This window comes from Leptodactylus fuscus, chromosome 7 (assembly GCF_031893055.1).
Source record: "Leptodactylus fuscus isolate aLepFus1 chromosome 7, aLepFus1.hap2, whole genome shotgun sequence".
NCBI lineage: Eukaryota > Metazoa > Chordata > Amphibia > Anura > Leptodactylidae > Leptodactylus > Leptodactylus fuscus.
Window position 1 is genome coordinate 133,239,512 of NC_134271.1, and position 21,129 is coordinate 133,260,640.

At 41.7% G+C, this 21,129-nt stretch overlaps 1 protein-coding gene across 1 annotated transcript in view; it reads right to left on the reverse strand.

Annotated features, from left to right (window-relative positions):
- Positions 1–21,129, reverse strand: part of LOC142214521 (scavenger receptor cysteine-rich type 1 protein M130-like) — a 75,246-nt gene that overhangs the window by 11,908 nt on the left and 42,209 nt on the right. The window contains exons 12-18 of the mRNA XM_075283470.1: positions 17,106–17,134; positions 15,698–16,006; positions 13,562–13,876; positions 12,687–13,010; positions 10,188–10,502; positions 8,377–8,685; positions 4,813–5,130 (exon numbers count right to left, since the gene is read on the reverse strand). Of these exons, the coding sequence (XP_075139571.1) occupies positions 4,813–5,130; positions 8,377–8,685; positions 10,188–10,502; positions 12,687–13,010; positions 13,562–13,876; positions 15,698–16,006; positions 17,106–17,134 (1,919 nt within the window). The remainder of the gene's footprint in view (positions 1–4,812; positions 5,131–8,376; positions 8,686–10,187; positions 10,503–12,686; positions 13,011–13,561; positions 13,877–15,697; positions 16,007–17,105; positions 17,135–21,129) is intronic.

Sequence of the window (21,129 nt, forward strand, 5' to 3'; positions counted from 1 at the left end):
TCTGCTACTCCCCTCCCAAATTTTAAGAACTGAAGTCAAGACCCAATCTTGATATAGTAATGATAAAGTAACGAAGAGATCACTTGCGTATCTTGTAGTGTTGTAGTGAGGATGCAGGTCTTCTGGAATAAGTCCACTATGAGATGGTTACTCTTGTAGATCAGAACCCTTTATTCCATGCTTCCATCATGGCTCCCTGTCTAACAACTCCTCCCCCTAAGCTCAGCTCCTCCTCCATTACTACCTCACTGTTGCTAGGCAGACAAAGCAGAATAAGTAAGCAGAACAGAACATACAGAACATATTTATAACAACATCACATCTCTCCCCTTCTTATAAAAAAATAAATAAAATAAAATGCAAACGTTATGAATGGACAATAAATAAAAGGTCCGAACTGAAAAGAAAATTTTACTGCAGAACATAGTCCCTGAGGTGCGTTGGTGGCCTTCGACTCATCCTTGTCGGGTAGCGTTGAGACATCTCGTTATCAGAAACAGTCTGTGAATTTTCGGAGGTGTCTCTTGTTGGTGTTGCTGAACCAGTTGTACCTGGTGAAACTTCCTCATCATCTGTCTCCTCTGCACTTGCTCCTGGGTTGTAGTCACAAAGCTTTTTAAAATGGGAGACATTTCGTGTCACTTGATGACCCTGGCGTTGAGCAGTAACCATGGTACCTTTGACGTGTGTGACTTGAAAGGGTTCTGGATGATAAGGGGATGATAACTTGTTACTGGGTCTCAGCCTTTTAACAAGGACCCAGTCTCCCACATCCAGCTGTTTGAAGCGACAACTTCTCTTATCTGCATATCTTTTCATCCTGCCTTTGGCAAGGGAATCATTGAGGACCAATGGAGTCTGGACGTGAACTACTGGGATGTTTGGAAGCTTAATGTGCAAAGGCCTGCCGAAAAGCGCAGTCGCTGGCGGAGTTCCTGTAGTAGAGTGTGGGGTGGCTCTGTACTGTCTAAGGAATCTGTACAATTCTTGCTGCAAATCCTTGTGTTCCATGGTAGCAATCCGAAGAGTTTTGTTGATTGATTGCATGAAGCGCTCCACTTCACCATTGGCGTGGGGCCAGTAAGGAGTTATTTTCCTGTGGTTAAAACCAAGATAAGTTGCAAAAGACTGAAAATCTGCACTATTGAAAGGTGGCCCATTGTCAGTCTTCACTGTTTCAGGTATGCCATATGCAGAAAAGATTTTGTCCAGTTTTGGTATGACAGCTCTTGCAGAGGTGGTGGAAACGGGTTCAATGACTGGAAACCTAGAAAAATCATATATGACAACCAGTAAATAGGAATGATCTGGCAAAGTGCAGAAATCAACACTCACAGCAGTCCATGGATTGTCTGGCAGAGGTGTCATTTGTACTGGTGCTCGGCTATGGTCCACCGTAGTTGCTTGGCAAGGTATACATGTGGCAATAAGTGCTTCCACTTGTTTATCTAGTCCAGGAAACCATACTTTCTCCCTAAGTAATTGCTTTGTTTTAACTATACCTTGATGGGCCTCATGGGCCAGATCGATCACTCTACTCTGAAGTTTCTGAGGAATGACCAGGCGGTTGTCACGTGGTAGTATGTTTGAGTCAGCTACAGAGAGAGAGTGTCTTGCATTAAAGAAGGCCTGCAAATATGCTGTTTGGCCCTGCGGTCGAAGACGAGTCTCAGCTAGAAAAGAGTTCCAGTTCTTAGACCGAACAGTGTCAATTACCAACTGAAGTTGGGGATCAGAATCCACCGCATGTTTAATTTCTTCGAGGGTCATTGCTCTTGGCACAGAGTGTATAACAATGAAATTTACATGCTCCTCAGCTAAGACAGTGGCAGGCAAGTCATCTTTGGTAGACTGTGGTGAAGGGTGTCTTGAAAAATAGTCTGCAGGGTTCCCAGCTCCTGCCTCATATCTCAAGTGAAAGCGATAGTTCTGCAGGCGGAGTAGCCAGCGTTCAAGTCGTGGGGATGGCTTTGATGAATGTTTATTGAAGATTGGAATGAGTGGTTTATGATCACTGACCACTGTGAATGGACGACCAAAGAGGTAAAGATGAAAATGAAGGCATCCCCATACAACTGCAAGAGCTTCCCTCTCAGTTTGAGAATAGCGCTGTTCCGTTTCTGTTAAAGCCTTGCTTGCATAGGAGACTGTAGAGATACTGCCAGTTTTAGACACCTGAGTTAAAATTGCACCAAGGCCTACAGGACTGGCATCCACAATGAGCTCAGTAGACTTTAGTGGGTCAAAATAGGCCATGACCGTGTCACTAGAAAGACTGGACTTAAGTGTATCAAAAGCTGATTGATGTTCAACTGTCCATGACCAAGGAGTATCCTTTTTAGTGAGTTGTCGTAGGGGTTCAGAAACAGTAGCCAGATCAGGTATGAATCGTCCACAGTATGTGACCAGACCAAGAAAACTTCGAACATCTGAGACATTTTGTGGCTGGCTAGCAGAGGTTATGGCTGCTACTTTCTCAGGGTCTGCAGAAACACCATTTTCAGAAAAAATGTAGCCAAAAAAATTCAATGACGTCTTGTTGAACTCGCATTTTGATGGATTAACAGTTAAATTGCAGGTTTGCAGTCTCTGAAAAACTTGTTCTAGGTGATTGTCATGTTCCTCTTGGGTTGTGCCAAAGATAAGGATGTCATCACTAACATTGAGGACTCCAGGTATTCCTGAAAGAACCTGCCTGATAACATTCTGAAAGATTTCTGCAGCCGATGAAATGCCAAAATTCAGCCTCTTGAACCTTCTTAGACCGACATGAGTGCTAAAAGTTGTGATATATCTGGAGTCTGGATGCAATTCAAGCTGATGATAACCAGATTTTAGATCAATTTTTGAGAATACTTTTGCACCATTTAGATCTGTGAGAATATCATCAATGGTAGGCGTAATGTGCCTTTCTCTTTGAATGGCTCGATTGGCATGTCGCATATCCACACATAACCTGATTTTACCAGGCTGCTTAGGTTTAGGCGCAACAACAATTGGTGAGACCCAGGGAGTTGGGCCCTCCACACGTTCAATAACATCATCTGTCTCAAGGTCTTGTAGCTCTTTCTCCACTAGCTTGCGGACATGGAATGGGATGCGCCTGTGAGGTTGAACTGACGGCTGGACTGACTGGTCAATGTGTAATTTCACTTGAAAGTCTGTCAGCTTTCCTATGCCTTGAAAGAGTTGAGGATATTTCTGCATAATAGTTTGGACAGAAGAGTGTGTTACGCTGTTTGCCAGTTTCACTAGGCCCAGAGATACCGCACTATTGCAGCTGAGAAGAGTGTCTGCAGAACACTCCACTACATAGAAAGTGTCCGTGATGGATTTCCCTTCAGCCGTTAGTAATGCCTGAAATTTACCACATAGGGGTAATGCAGTAGCTGAACCATAAGGATATATCTTCAGGTTAGTACATTGCAAAGCAGGTTTGTTCTTTAGCTGGCTATAAGTGGCATGACTAATAACATTGACAGACGCCCCTGTATCTACCAGTGTCTCCACCGGATTGCCATGTATTAAAATGACTTGTTTGGGATTAGACATTGCATGCACATTGCGAGACCCCTCAGTCACTGAGAATAAGCAGGTGCTGCTGGGCTCATCAGCACGGGACACTGACTGCACTGCATGAACTTTCTGTGGCATCACTTGTTTAGCAGAGAGAGAAGATTGTGATTTTGATCTGCAGACTTTTGCAAAGTGATTTTGTTTCCCACAGTTATGACAAGTTACTCCCTTTGCTGGGCATGGTTTCTGATGAGGATAAGGACCTCCACAGTTGTAGCAGGCTGCAGCCTGTGTGTGAGGCACATGTGGCTTCTGAGTGAGCTTTGCTACAGAAGATGGCTGCTCTGGTATACAGTCTGTGTTCTCTATAAGTTTAGCTTGATTCTCTGCTGCATCATGAATACGTGCAATGTCCAGTAGCTTTGTTAAAGTCATGGTGGGATCTCTGAGTGCTTGTCTCCTTAACTTAGATGACACACATCCTTGTATGATTTGCATCAGAATTTCCTTGTCTATATCTGCAAATTCACAGTAAGCTGCAAGTTGTCTTAAGCGGACATGATATTCATCAATGGTTTCTGTTGCTGACTGTTTTGACTGTCTAAACTTGAAAATTTCAAAAGCTGCATTTATGTATGGAGAGAAATGCTTAGTTAGTGCTGCTTTGCTTAGCTCATAGTCACTGTCCTCCCCTGTATTGGGCAGAGTTGTGAAGATATCATAGACTTGCTCCCCTGCATAGTGTAACAACATGGCTTTCTTTCTTGCAATTTGTTCATTGCTTGCAGGAATATCTCAAAGCGTTTCAGCCATTTATTCCAGCATGCTGCTAAGTTTGCTTGGGGCTGGTGCACATCAAATACAGCAAAGGAGGGTAAGCAGGCCATGGCTGGTGCTAGGATTGCAGTCTTGTACACAGTTTTCTGTAGCAGTGAAATACCTTTAGCTGATTATTCTTAATCCTCGTCGCCAATTGTAGTGTTGTAGTGAGGATGCAGGTCTTCTGGAATAAGTCCACTAGGAGATGGTTACTGTTATAGATCAGAACATTTTATTCCATGCTCCATCATGGCTCCCTGTCTAACAACTCCTCCCCCTAAGCTCAGCTCCTCCTCCATTACTACCTCACTGTTGCTAGGCAGACAAAGCAGAATAAGTAAGCAGAACAGAACATACAGAACATATTTATAACAACATCACATATCTCTCAAGTGGAAGTGGTGATATGTACAATATGGACAAGATGCTGCAAAGAACATTGGTTAACCTTTTAGATTTTTAAAAAAATATTTATACCAAGACATATAACTCCGGCATCTTCCTTGTGGTGACAGTCACTTGGATTCCAGCGTTGAGACCTACAATCCTGCAGAGCTCGCTCATATCCTTTACATTGCACCTCACTCAGCCATATAGGACCAGATCCATCTCCAAACATGGCGGCCTCTGTAGTAGCATTCATAGCTGAGCCACATCCTATCTGTCTACAGACGACTTCTGCATCCTTGATATCCCAAGCATCATCACACACTGTTCCCCACTGTCCCTGGTAAAACACTTCCACTCGGCCTGAGCAGATGTTTTCTCCTCCGATGAGACGAATCCTGTCCTTGTCTAGTGGAACACATAATGAAAAGAAATAATAGAAATCAAATTAAGTTCACATAAACCCTTTTTTATAAGCAAATTATTGCATCTTGAACTTTTCCATAGCTAAGAGAAAATTCACCACTTTATACCTTAAACTGGTAAGTCACAAAAGGCAAGATGTTTTTACTCCTTGGTCGGTGACAGTGAAGAGGGAACATCCTCTATGGCCAAAGAGAAGAACATCTCACCATCATAGTTGGAGACTCTTTACTGTAAGGCTATGGAACTCATTGCTACGGGATGTGGTGGATCCATTAGGGAAGAACAACAAGGTCTTGAGTGCCTCCATTCAACGTAAAAAGATAATACAGGTTACGGGTTTTACATTGTTAGTAGAGATGAGCGAACAGTGTTCTATCGAACACATGTTCGATCGGATATCAGGGTGTTCGCCATGTTCGAATCGAATCGAACACTGCGTGGTAAAGTGCGCCAAAATTCGATTCCCCTCCCACCTTCCCTGGCGCCTTTTTTGCACCAATAACAGCGCAGGGGAGGTGGGACAGGAACTACGACACTGGGGGCATTGAAAAAAAATCGTAAAAAGTCATTGGCTGCCGAAATCAGGTGACCTCCATTTTAGACGAATAGTGGATTTCAAATCCGGGTCATATGAGAATGTGAACTTTGTGACTATGAGACAGGGATAGCTGTACAGGCAGGGATAGCTAGGGATAACCTTTATTTAGGTAGGAATGTTATTAAAAATAACTTTTTGGGGCTCTATCGGGGGTGTAATTGTGATTTTTGTGAGATAAACTTTTTCCCATAGGAATGCATTGGCCAGCGCTGATTGGCCGAATTCCGTACTTCGGCCAATCAGCGCTGGCTCTGCTGGAGGAGGCGGAGTCTAAGATCGCTCCACACCAGTCTCCATTCTGGTCCGACCTTAGACTCTGCCTCCTCCAGCAGAGCCAGCACTGATTGGCCGAATTCCGTACTATGGCCAACCAGCGCTGGCCAATGCATTCTATTGGCATGATGAAGCAGTGCTGAATGTGTGTGTTTAGCTCAACTACGCCGGTGGAGTAGTTGAGCTAAGCACACAGATTCAGCTCTGCTTCAATCAGCGCTGGCCAATGCATTCTATTAGCTTGATGAAGCAGAGTGTGCACAAGGGTTCAAGCACACCCTCAACTCTGATGTAGCAGAGCCGAGTGTGCACAAGGGTTCAAGTGCACCCTTGGCTCTGATGTAGCAGAGCTGAGGGTGCACAAGGGTTCAAGTGCACCCTCGGCTCTGCTACATCAGAGCCGAGGGTGCGCTTGAACCCTTGTGCACCGTCGGCTCTGCTACATCAGAGCCGAGGGTGCGCTTGAACCCTTGTGCACCCTCGGCTCTGCTACATCAGAGCCGAGTGTGCGCTTGAACCCTTGTGCACACTCGGCTTCACAAAGCTAATAGAATGCATTGGCCAGCGCTAATTGAAGCAGAGCTGAATCTGTGTGCTTAGCTCAACTACTCCACCGACGTAGTTGAGCTAAACACACACATTCAGCACTGCTTCATCACGCCAATAGAATGCATTGGCCAGCGCTGATTGGCCAGAGTACGGAATTCGGCCAATCAGCGCTGGCTCTGCTGGAGGAGGCGGAGTCTAAGGTCGGACCAGAATGGAGACTGGTGTGGAGCGATCTTAGACTCCGCTTCCTCCAGCTGAGCCAGCGCTGATTGGCCAAAGTACGGAATTCGGCCAATCAGCGCTGGCCAATGCATTCCTATGGGAAAAAGTTAGCTTGCGACAATCGCAAGCTGACAGGGATTTCCATATAATATAGTGATTTATATGCCCCCAGACATGCTTCCCCTGCTGTCCCAGTGTCATTCCAGATGTGTTGGTATCATTTCCTGGGGTGTCATAGTGGACTTGGTGACCGTCCAGAGATGGATTTGGGTTTCCCCCTTAACGAGTATCTGTTCCCCATAGACTATAATGGGGTTTGAAACCTGTTTGAAAAGTCGAACAGTAAGCGACTGTTCGAATCTGATTTTGAACCTCGAACATTTTGGTGTTCGCTCATCACTAATTGTTGGTAAAGACATTGTAAATCCAGGGTCTTTTACCGATTGCTGGATTTGGAAGTGGGAAGGATTTTTTTCTCCATCGAGAATTTTAATTTTTTTTGCCTTCCTCTGGATCAATACTATACAGTTATAGGTTGGACTTGATAAACCAGTCTCTTCATCCCAAATCATCTGCCATGTTACTATGTTCCAATTGTCCCCATTCCTAATGGTATCCTACTACAGTCTGGAATCTAACAGTAACTTCAAGAGCTGACAGCTGTGAATGCTTAAGACTGTGCCTTTGCGCCTTATACTAGTACAATAGAATGTATGAGAAAAGAGGAATTTCAACTTTTTAGAAAGTAAGTTGAATTTAATGGGTTTTACAGTAAGAAATAGCATACATAGCAGGGAGTGTGAATATAAAAAATTCTACATATCACTTTGATCCAGGTACATATTGTGAAAGAAATTGTCCTAACCTGAACATGGAGAGGATATTGGGCAGCTTTGCTGAACTGGTGATCCACTTCTATTGCCTAAAAATCAAAACACATAATAAAACCTATGAATAAATAAAGCATTCTCGCCTCAGTTTGGCTTGAGTTGCAAGCAATTACACTAGGTTTCTTATAAAACCATGCATTGATATTTAGGGTGCTACTTTCCAAAAGGTAGAGCTAGAGCATGTTTTCCTTTCACCCTTCTTCATGAATGAGAACTTACTGTAATTGCATATTCTATCACCATGCATATACTAAATGGTGTGTTGGGAGCACCCTTGCCATGATGAAAATGTCCACTTTGATGTGTATATTAGGGTGCGTTCACACAATGTAAAATGGAGCACAAGCTGGCACGTATACGGGTGTCAGCATTTTGCGCGCTGAAAAATATTCCATTGATTTCAATGGGAGTTACGAGCGTATACGCCGCGTTATGTTGCACCTGTAATTTTGCGGCCACAAAATTACAGGCGCAATATAAAGCGGCGCATATGCTCGTAACTCCCATTGAAATTAATGGGATCTTTTTCAGCGCGCAAAATGCTGACACCCGTATATACATGCCAGCTTCCGCTCTATTTTACATTGTGTGAACGCACCCTTAAGGTGTAAAGTATTAGCATTGAGAGTTCTTAAACACGTTGATCCAGTATTGGGAATGATGGAAGGGATATGCAAGGTAAAAACAGTTACTTACATTGCAGTACTGTAAGTTCTGCATGAAAACAAGAGTTCATATTCCAAGGTGATGATGGACATTCCAGTAGCATTTTGTTATGCCTGGTGCAATTAATATGATCTATCCAATAGGGCCACTTTCCGGTGCCATACGTTTTTATGGTCTCCACATATCCACCTAAACCACAATTGAGGTGTTGGCAGATAAGAGAGACTGAATTATCTGTCATGATATTACTACATACTGAGCCCCAAATTCCATTATGATAGATTTCTAGTTGCCCTTCACATTTGTGCGGGCCACCAACCAGACGGATATCCATAAAATCTGCAAAAATAATACAAAAATAATAAAAATGTATTTTAAATGATGACAATGACAAGAAGAAGAATTACATTTTTGAATGAAAAATTGTCCTTTTATAATGTTCATAGTACAACCAACTCCCGGACTCTAGACAGATCAGCTGTACAGGCAACTCCTGGAGCTGGATGTTATAGCAGTGAATGGGGAGTATTCATCAAATAGTACATGCTGTGTTCAAGGGAGTCTCTCAACATGAAAAACATTGTAAAACCAGCCCGATTATCTTATAGCACTCAGTGCCAAGATCATGGTGATAGAATGTGTCTGTACAATGGCGGCTTACTTTTGACAACAAATGTTTTTTTTTATTCCTAAATAGAGATGAGCGAGTAGGTAAATACTCAATATTCGATACTCGAATCGAATATCGAATCCTATTATACTCTATGGGGGAAAAATTCTCGTTTCAGGGGTAGGCAACATTTGATCAAATTGAACCTACCAAGTCCACGAGTGAGGGTCGGGCTGGATTCTCCGAGAAGTCTTCTCCGTGCAGTTTCCCCGCGGCATCTTCCAGCTCTGAATTCACTCTACCAGGCATCGGGCCTGGGCAGAGTCGACTGCGCATGCCCGCACTACAAGAAAATGGCCGCTTACAGTCAAAGCGGCCATTTTCTTGCAGCGCGGGCATGCGCAGTCGGCTCTGCCCAGGCCCGATGCCTAGCAGAGTGAATTCAGAGCCAGAAGACGCCGCATGGACGCTGCGTGGAGACTTCTAAAGGTAGGAGAAGAACCAGCGTTGATTGACCGACTGTATAGCATTTGGCCAATCAACGCTGGTTCTACATCAAATTTTTACATTCGAATAGCGAGTGGTACTCAATCGAGTACGAGTATGTCGAATTCTGTAGTACTCGATCGAATACTACTCGCTCATCTCTACATGTAATGTATGAAAAACATTGTTATCCTTAAAAGCTGAATGCTAGATATAGTTGCTTATGCGTTGAAACTGGTATAATGTTATATGATAAGATGGCGCCTGCATCCATGATAGGTGCAAGAAAAACAAATGCTTGGCTTGCTGGCTATATATTTGAACTGCTTAAACTTTTTCTGTTTGATTGAGATGTATCATGCCAATCAGGAATGAATATGAAATCTTATGTTGTTGTTATCTCTCTTCCTTTCTCTGCTGCTATTTAAATGCTGTTTTAATAAAAGTGCATCAGCACACATTCCTCAGCTGAGAGAGGAACTAATACCAACATATAGAGTGGGGTGACTTCTTCACCGCCTGGCGCTCAGCCTAATTAATTAGGACGATGACAGTCACCCAGGATTCTTGGTCAATTAGTCATAAACACAGCTTTGACCTTATCAAGTAGAGTATACTATGTGGAAAATAAGCTAATTCAAGCACTGCCATAATGCTCTCAAAGTGTCTTCACTAATCTATTCATCAGCTAGTTCTTGAAATTCATATCATTATGATCAAATTGTGTCCTAGATAACTTTCTCACCTGAGCATATGACACCTGCATCTTCTTTATGAGCACAGTTATGGTCACCATACTGCTTTTTAGGACAGTCCCAGATGTGCGTCTCATTCCCTACACATTCTACATCATCCAGCCAGATGTCTCCAGTTCCTTTCCCATAATAGGCTTCAGTTGTAGCATTGACAGCATAACCACAACCCAGCTGCTTACACACCACATCTGCATCTGCTTTATCCCAGGAGTCATCACAGATGGTCCCCCATCTTCCATCATGATAAATCTCCACTCTGCCGGCACATTGGCCCGGACCATTTACCAGTTTTAATTGCTTACTTTCTGTAAAACAAAAAGATAGGGCATCATTTATTGAAAATATCATAAAATTATTGTTAATTTAAATTATGATACTTATGTGAAACCAGGATCCATCAAACTCCATAATAGGAGATTGAGGCTAAATTCATATTTCTATTCTAAAAGTCCATTGCTCTTATCTACCATAGGATAAGCGTAAAAGACTTAACATGTTTTTTGGGCAAAAAAAAATGTTTTTTCAAAAAATTGTCTGTTAGAGCTATTAATGGGTTAATAAATGCACCCATATACCTTTAGCTGTGTATTGAATGATTTCTGGATGTCTCTGAGAGCTCCTGGTATCTCCTGCATTTGTTTACCTGCTTCTTCTTCCTGCTATGTAACTTCTTCACTAATCGTCTCACCTTACTCCCTCTTTCTTCATCACTCCTTCCTCACTCCCCCCTTCCTCTCTCTTTCCTTCCTCTCTTCCTCCCTACCATACACCCCTTACCTGTCTCTCTAACTATCCCGCCCTTCCTACCTACTCAGCCAAACAACCCCCGACCTACATTTTAATACTTACCCTCCTCTCTTCTTCCTGCGAAACGGACCCTCCTCCTGTACTGATTCATTCTGTGCATGCTCTTCTCCTCCATCGATGACCCACCTCTACTGCGCATGCGTGATTGCACAGTAGAGGTGAGTTATCGGCAACTGTGTGCACAGCGCTTGGAGAAGAGCTCACCCTACAGAGGGAGGAGCCATCTTGCTGAAAGAAGCATGGAGGGTAGATGGTGTAGATTGGGGAGTAGTACAAAACGGCCATTTTCTTGTAGCACGGGCATGCGCAGTCGGTTCTGCCCAGGCCCTATGCCTGGCAGAGTGAATTCAGAGCTGGAAGGCGCCGTGGGGACACTGCGCGGAGAAGTCTTCTAAAGGCAGGAGAAGAACCAGCGTTGATTGGCTGACTGTATAGCATTTGGCCAATCAACGCTGGTTCTGCATCAAATTTTTTCATGCAAATAGCGAATGGTACTCGATCAAATACTACTCACTCATCTCTAGTTGACACTAGAGCATGTTGAATCACATAGAAATTTAGAGGATTCTTCTAGAAGACAGAACGTGTAATAGAAGACGCTATGTTTGGTCTTTGAGGATAGATACTGAAAAAATTGTATATCACAGCCTTGGTGTTTTGTGTGATCCCATTGTGTAATATACTAGCACTGATGCACGAAAAACTAAAACCCTGCCGGTACAGGTATCGTTAGACAGTCCCAGAAAAAAGTAGTGATTCAGCATCCAGTCTAGTGTAGACTTAAAAGAATTTTATACTTTAATTGAGCCATTTAAAATTCCACAATCACAAGAAATCAGTAAAAAAAATAGGAAAAAAAGACACAGCACTTACATGAAGACGATACTTGGGTTACATAGGACAATGGTTACACGAAAAAAACTTTAGCCGCCTACGCGTTTCAGGGTCAAAGCCCCTTCCTCATGGCGAAGTAAAGACTGAATGAGAAATGTGGCTTTATATCCCTCTCCTAGGTTAGGTGTTAATTAATCCGTATCTGCTACAGCTGTATTGTAGTCTAGCCACACTTGTCATTCAACATAATAACATACCCACAAAACATATATACTTCACAATACATCAATGCAATTATGTATTACACATAAAAAACCACATAAAAAAACTTGAATTTAACCGTGTTCCATTTGAATATAAGTATTTTAAATACACTCCTGCTTTACATATCGGAGTTACCGAAAAACTGTTACTATGGACTTTCCCCATTAAGTAGGATTACGGGAATATGTAAGATAAGAAATATCTACCTACAAAAACTACACCTTCCATTATTACACAGCAATATTTACTTACTACGGTGGAATCTCTGTTGGGGGTATCGTCTTCATGTAAGTGCTGTGTCTTTTTCCTATTTTTTTACTGGTTTCTTGTGATTGTGGAATTTTAAATGGCTCAATTAAAGTATAAAATTCTTTTAAGTCTACACTAGACTGGATGCTGAATCACTACTTTTTTCTTTGAGGATAGATGGTTGAGCACAAATGTTTCCTTTTATATATTTTATTCTTTTTAGCTGCAAAGTGACTTCCCAATTTGTAAAGCTAAGCATTTATGTTTCAAGGTCAACTATTTAGAATTTTTCTTTTAACACAACATTGCGCTGTATAAATATTTTTCTACTATACCGGAACAAATGACTTCTATTTCCATTTCCTGGCCATTCTGAGCCTTGATTTTAGAGGGTTCAGTAACAGAACAATCTGTCAGTCGGGTCTCATTCCCCTGACAATTCCCTCTGAGATACACATGGCCATTGCTTGTTGTCAGGGCTGTGATAATAAATGTATCAACTAAATGACCACAATGTAATTCTCTGCACACAACCTGAGCCCCATTCCTGCTCCATTGGTCAGTGACAGCTCTGCTCCATGTCTTATTATGTGTGAGAATCTCCAGTCTTCCTGCACAGTGATCCTCTCCACCCATCAGCCTCACTGTCTCATTTTCCCCTGTGGATATATAAGATTTTTTTTTACATACATCACTGTACTTCATTTTAAAACTGCAAAGAACAATAAAATTAATTTCCTTTTAAAGGGGTTATCCAAGGACTGTAAAACACCCTCCCTCTGGGGATCCACTGCAGCCATTCCTCCATTTTCTGAGCAGGTTTATACTCTGGGTTACATGATCGTAAACAGTCATTGGCTCCCAAGTCGATTTACCTCCTTTCCCATATTCTCAGGTAGTTCCCTGTACTATGGGGGCTGGCACACAAGATCATTATAACAGCAAATCCAGCCACTACAGTAAAAGTAACTACCTGGGAACACGGGAGATGAGGAAGAAGAAGAGTGAGTCAAGGGCCAGATGCTGGTATCAGTCAGGTGATCCAGAGTCAGAACCCTCTGAATATTTAGAGGAAGTTTTTACACAATCCCTAGGTAAACCCTTTAAGCACAGAAAGGTTGTAATATATAATTTTATCAGTCAACTAGCAACACTAGGGGAACTTAAAGTGACCCTCCATCCAGAAGACAATGTTTAGTATTATCCTTACCTGTGCATATAATACTAGCAGTGTCCCTTGGTGGACACTTGTGATTTCCCAAGGCTGTGGTATTACAGTCCCCTAAGTGATATTCGGTACCTGTGCAATAAAACCTGTATGGGACAGTAAGATTGTGGCTTTCAAAATAACCTTCATCTGGAAGAGAGGACACAGTTCCACAATTCATTTGCCTGCACAGAACATTAGCTGCTTGTAAATTCCAATAGGATTTGCACAGAGCCATCCATTGTCCTTCATGTAGAACAACAACTCTTCCCGAACAGCTTTCACCTCCATTAATAAATTTATAACCATTGAATATGCCTAAAACAAATAGAAACTGTATCAGAATGTATAACATAGGTCTGTTGGAGAGCTGAGCATGTTTTACATTCCACAAAATCAAATTTGTCGTTGCAAAGTTGACAGGCTTTGAGTGGGGAAGCATCATTAGATAGAGAGAAGCTGGATGGTCACTATGACAAACTGATCACCATCTAGGCCATTCCGACCTAGCAGTAAGGAGGTGTGGTAGTATTCATGTGAGGACACACACGTACGTCAAAAAGGCTTCAGATGGTACCTTTGCAATGGAGTGTCACGATTCCCCAACTGATGTAGTGATCATCTGCAAAGCCATGTCAACCCTTGTAGTGATATGAGAGACACTAACAGATTGGCAAAATGTTCAAGACATTCTCCAGTCACATGTGTCATCTCTTGTCGGTTATTTGAGTACTGGAGCTCTTGGCTCTGGTAAATGTAGTTTCAACTGAATTTTTCCACATTCTCAACTGCATATTAAGATTTAGGGGTGAAACTCATTGAGACAGACATATTTTATTAAAGGGGTATTCTAGTTTTGTTTTATTTTTATTTTTTTGTTGCAGATTTTGCAGCATTTTTTTTTTTTTTTAGCAAAACCCAGGAGTGGATTCAGCAGAAGGGGGAAGTGTAAGAGCTTCCTAGAAATTTTCCATTCTTTCTATAGCCAATAATAGGTTTGGCTCCAAAAAACTCAGCAAAATCTGCAACAGAAAATGCAGCGTTTCCGCAACGTGGTGCCTCAGCTTTGGATCCCTTTGCAGACAATCATGGTGTAGTTAGGTGTGCTATCCAGGTTTTTCCCAGATAGCACACTGACCCCTTCATTTCTGTTGGCCCACATATGACTGTGAATTACACAATCTGGGCCACAAAACTAAGGACAGGTCCTATTCCATTAAATGAATGGGGCAGCAGAAGCTTGGGGCATGGGGCCTAGGTCTTCTGGTTTTGGGAGACTACATAAATGGAAAACAAATGTTGGGCATTTTTATTTCTTTCATATATACCCACACTCAACTGTTCTCCAATTTGGTTGGGCTGCTATACTCAATATGGTTCGGTTTTGTGAAAAGTTATCACAAAATGTTAGTGGAGGAGGGTCAATTACACCTTTTCTTATGCTCGATTTACATCTGCATTCGGGTTTCCCTTCTTGGAATCCCCAAACGGAGATCGGGCACAGGTGTGAACCTAGCCGTATCATGTCAAAAGAGACAAAAAGTGCCTCTATTCCTGTAGAGTGCACCACTGCCAGGATGTTCAATTCTTCCCACAATCTGATATATGATGTAGGTCTGTTATCTTGGAACGATACGTCACCGATAGATTGGACTGCATTATAGAAAGGATCTCCCAAACATAACAATTGTTGATTGTGTGCTCGACTCTTTCTCTACTGGCTTTAAGGACTTGAACCCTGTCCTGGCTCCAAGTTTGTTAGCTAATAAACCAGGCTTTGCTAGGCTAGGTTCACACATGAGCCTGATCTCCGCTTAGAGATTCCATTCCCCATTCCACTATAAAAATGTGGAGAGAAAAATCCTACAATGAGGACTTTTCTCTCCGCATTTTTCCGGTAGAAATTATAGTCTATGGGGTCCACGGGTTTCTGTGAGTAACCATTTTTTTTTGTAGTGGATTAGGTTCTCATTCATGGGGTTCCAAGGGGACCCCACAAATGGAAACCCGAATGCTGGTATAAAGCTAGAGTTAGCATATCATAATATTGTGTTGAATTGGTTACAAGGCACATTTGAATCCTTAACCACATGATAGATCAGATAAATGTAGACATTCCCTGAACAAAGTACTGCATACCTTTACAGTGAATAGCAGGAGCATGTTGCTCGGTACAGTGTCCTGTATTCTCATGTATTCTAGGACAGTCCAATAATCTGGACTCATTACCAACACACTGGATCTTCTCTGTCCATATTGGTCCAGGCCTTCTTGTATAGGTCAGTAATGATGGCACTGCTTCTCCACATTGAAGTTCCTTACATAGTACATTGGCCACTCTAAAATCTGAGTCAATCTCACAGACAGATCCCCAAGTACCGCCATGGCGTGCCTCTAAATGTCCTGAGCATTTATCAGGTCCACCAACCAATCTGTATTCTCTATAAGCTGAATAATCATAAAATATCAACAAACACAATTTGAAACAATTGCTGTCATTTATGAAATGTTGATAATTTTTGTTAATTTTTTGTAGATTGTGTGCCCTACTTGGGACAGGGATGACAACAAATCTCTAGAGCACTGCAGAATGTGATGTGTCTTAATAAAAATAAAATTATGCAAAATAAAATGGGTTGTGTAAGCACTGGTTGAGTAAAGTAAGGGCTCGTTCCCACGCTCATTCTGACACGTATACAAAACAGAATCCCAATGACTTCAATGGGTTCCATTTGACGTGCATAACACATTGAAATCGATGGGTTAAAAAGCCTCCAATTGATTTCAATGTGTAGCGCGTCTAAGACGGAACCCATTGAAGTCAATTGGATTTTGTTTTGAAGCGCTGGCTCTGACACGTGTATACATGTCAGAATGAGCGCCGCGTTATATTGTGGGAACGAGCCCTAAGAGCCCACATGCATGGACTTTCTAAAGGGAATCACCATTAGGGATGAGCAAACCAGGTTTGTTTCAAGTTTTTCAAAAATTTGTGGTTTGACCAAAACTGAGCTTTTTGGGGTTCCCCAACCATGTATCATTCTTTTACTTTGTGGTCTCTTTAGGCCTCCGAGTATATCATAGGCCCATGGAGGGGCATAAAAATAATGGACAGCTGATACTTTTCCTTCCTCAGATCAGTGAGGTGCTGTTGTGATGTCCAGTCTTAGGGTCCGTTCACACGATGTAAATTGGCGTTGATTCTGAAACATAAACTCTTGTCAGAGTCAGCGCTGCAAAACAGAATCCCATTGACTTCAATGAGTTCCGTTTAGCACGCGTAACACATTGAAATCAATGGGAGGATTTTTAACCCAATAAGTTACGTATGCTAAATGGAACCCATTGAAGTCAAAGGGATTCTGTTTTGCAGCGCTGACTCTGACATGAGTTTACGGGTCAGAATCAGCGCCGCATTACATCGTGCGAATGCCCCCTACAATGTATGGATGTGTGTAGACAGAATCCCATCCACTTTGCAGGTTCTGTAAAATGCAGCGTCGAGCTTTAGCCTTAAAGTTAAAATGTCTTAATATAGGAGTCCTACCTGAACAGATCACTCCGGACATTTCATCAGTAGTAAAAAAATAACGCTGAGAGTCATATTTGCATTGTGATAAGAATAATTCTTCTCCTGTACATTTCATTTCTTCAAATAATACAGTCCAGAGTTCAAATCCAAATCTATCTGCGCTGATCACAATATTATTTCCACTTTCGGAGATACAATTGAGCTGTCTGCAGACCACAGTGGCAAAATTGTCAGGGTTGTGAATTTTACGCACTCCTCCCCATTCTCCTTTGTAGTACACTTCCACTCTTCCTATACAATCGCTGACTCCTCTTGTAAGCCTCAAGTCTTTGCAAAGAAACAATCATCTATGTGTTATTAAATAAACACATGAACATATGTACGAATGAATGAATACATATAACCAGTTAATAGCAAAGATGAAGACTCATGTTCACGTTTTTATGCAGTATATAGAAGTTCCGACCTTGGGTCACATGAAATAAAAAGAGGGAAACGGTGGTGAAACCCAGGTGTAGAGGGCTGATTCTGATCAAGTGACCTGGAGTCAGAACTTCTGGGTCTGGAATGAAGGAACAGCCAGACAACCCCATTAACCTGTATATACAGTGGCTTGTAAAAGTATTCATGACCCTTTAACTTTTTCACATTTTGTCACCTTACAACCACAAACTTAAATGTATTTTACTGAGATTTTATGTGATAACCAACACAAAGTAGGAGATAATTGTGAAGTGGAAAGAAAATGATTCATGGTTTTCAAAATTTGAATCAAATAAAAATCTGAAAATTGTAACGTTCAAAAGTTTTAGCCCCCTGTATTCTGATACCCCTAAATAAAATCCAGTGAGCACAATTGCCTTCAGAAGTCACTTAATGAGTTAATAGAGTCCAGTTGTGTGTAATTTAGTCTCAGTATAAATACACCTGTTCTGTGAAGGTCTCAGTGGTTTGTTAGAGAACATTAGTGAACAAACAGCATCATGAAGACCAAGGAACTCACCAGACAGATCAAAGATAACGTTGTGGAAAAGTTTAAAGCAGTGTTAGGTTATAAAAATGTATCCTAAACTTTGAGCATCTCAAAAAGCATTGTTCAATACATCATCCAAAAATGGAAAAAGTATTCTACAACTGAAAACCTACCAAGACATGACTGTCCATCTAGGAGAGTACTGGTCAGAGAAGCAGCCAAGAGGCCCATGGTCACTCTGCAGAAGCTGCAGAAATCCACAGCTATAAGTTGTTCACTTCACAAACCTGCCCTTCAAAAGCCAAATAGCACTCTTTCCATTTTATGGTCGCAATCTGCTGTATGGGTACATGGCAGGCCTAAGGGGGCGTTCACACATTCCGAATCAGCCAGCGTATAATCCGTGTGAAGGGGCCCTTAGTGTCCGTTCGCAAATATGTCCGATTTTTTTATTATTGAAAAAATTAAATATCTAAATGTCATCTCCATATTGTTTCAATTTCCATGAACAGGGTTAAGAAATTTCTCAAATGCTGTTTTGAATTATTTGAGAGGAAAACGTTAATATTGGTGACATTCCATTTCTGGAAACTGGGAAATGGAACGTCACCAGAAAATGTGGCTGGGGCAGTCACATGGTGATCTAGGTAAATATAGATTTTTGGTAAGGTAGCTTAGATTACAAAGATATTTTTATCCCTGACAGCCCATTAGTAATGTAACTCACAAAACTGTACATGCAACTTATTTCAGATGATCACTAGAGATGAGTGAGTAGTGTTTGATCGAGTAGGTGTTCGATCAAATACTACGGTATTCGAGATACTCGTACGCTATCGAACACTACTAGCTGTTCGAAGTTTAATGTTCAATGCAGAACCAGCATTGATTGGCAGAATGCTATACATTCTGCCAATCAATGCTGGTTTTTCTCTTACCTTTCCGAAGTCTTCTCCGCGCTGCGTCCCCGCGTCTTCTTCCGGGTGGATTTCAATCTGCCTAGGCATCCAGCTTAGGCAGAGCCGACTGCGCATGAGCGGGCATGCACGCGCATACACGCACGTGCGCAGTCAGCTCTGCTCAGGCGTCGGGCCTGGGCAGAGCCGCACGCGCATGCGCAATCGGCTCTGCCTAGGCCGGATGCCTAGGCAGAGTGAATTCCACCCGGAAAAGGACGTGGGGACCCTGCACCGGGAGAAGACTTCAAGCAGAATCCAGCCCGACCGTCACTCGTGGACTTGGTAAGTATAATTTTATCGAATGTTGCCTACCCCTGAAATGAGCATTTCCCCCCATAGACTATAATGGGGTTCGAAATCCGTTCAAACAGTCGAACAGTGTGCGGCTGTTCGAATCGGATTTCGAACCTCGGACACTTTAGTGTTCGCTCATCTCTAATGATCACCAAAAATTGCATTAAAAAATGGTCTTTCAGGGGCATAGTTTTGTCAAAGATGATGAACAGTTTGCATATCACGAGGTTGGCCCAAACATTCATTAGAGGAAACTTAGCCTGGATGATGGGTTGACTTCCCAAAGATCTGGTCTTATGAAGAGGTTTCACTTTATTAACCCTGCTGTTCTGTTCGCATTTGCTATACACTTGTACTGTTCCCGGGTCAATATGACCCGACCTATTAATTCTTGGTTTTTAGCTACTCTAATTGTTTTATTTGAATACTTTTTTCATTGAAATACTGTATGTGAACATGTTTGATCATAAACAAAAGAAAAATTTAAATTCAAACTTAATTTTTTTTTTTTTTTTTTCATAAAAAGGTTACACAGGCTTTTTGCAATTATCTTGGATTGTTGGCATTCTGCACACAAATAATAAAGAAGCTTTACATTACTATTACTAAAACATGAAATTTAACTTTTTGAAAACAAATTTTATAAATCAACAAATGAAAAATCATAAAAACTTCAACCATTTTAGAAAGAAAAAAGAAAAACTGAACATGTCCATGCGTTTTTACACTGAGCACAATAATAAGACACATGTCCTTTACACAGATATTTTGAACATCCAGCACATGTCAGATTAGTCTTATTGTCACAGGAAGATGGACAGAAGCTCAATCTCTTCCTTTTTTTGCTGGTAGCTGTGCTGGTGGAGGCCGTGGATGTGGAGTCTCTTTCTTGAGCATGCTGGACACTTTTTACAATGGCTGCTGCTCCCTCACTTCTGGGGGTCACTTTTCTGCTCTCAATATATGGCCTCACCAGGGATTCTCCCAATTCCTCAAGAAATAATCTTCTTTTATGCAGCTTATTTCCGGTTCCAACCGGGGTCGATTTCTCTCCATAAGACAAATGCATTGTATGCAGAAACGTCCAGTATGTTATAAAATAAAATCATTGGCCACCGATTGGTTTTGCGTTTGCATGTATATGTGGATATTATTTGGTCTAAAGTATCAACTGCTCCCTTTGTGGCATTATAATCCAAAATAATGTCAGGCTTTCTGTCTTCTCTATCACTTACGGCATTGTCATGGTGCATTGTGCTCAGGAGAATTACCTGTTTGGTTTTTTTGGAACATAAGAAACAACAGTTGTATTTCCAGAAAAATAAAAAGTTGAACTGTACACCTCTCTCTTGCTAAGGATACCTTGCAGTAGTTCAGGTTTGTTTTTTCTCATAGTACCCAGCATGGTAAGTTGTTTTTTCTTCAACATTTGGCCTAGTTGATAGGATGTAAACAAGTTGTCACATGTGACATTTTGTCCTTTTAGTCCATGAGTCAAATCTAGAACCACACGCATACCCTGATTTTTTTCAGGTCTTTCATCAGGGGCTTTTCCTGTATACACTTGAACATTTAGAGCATATGAACTTTTGCTGTTGTAAGTGTCCAGATCTTGATGCCATATTTTGCTGGCTTACTTGGTATATATTGTCTGAATGGGCACCTACCTCGGAATGCCACCAGTTGCTCATCAACAGTTACATTTTCACCACTGTTATACAATTTTGGTAGAATCTCTACCCATTGATTCCAAACATTTCTAATAGGGGCTAGTTTATCTTTAGCTCTTCTTTCCATTCTATCTGTTTTAGAA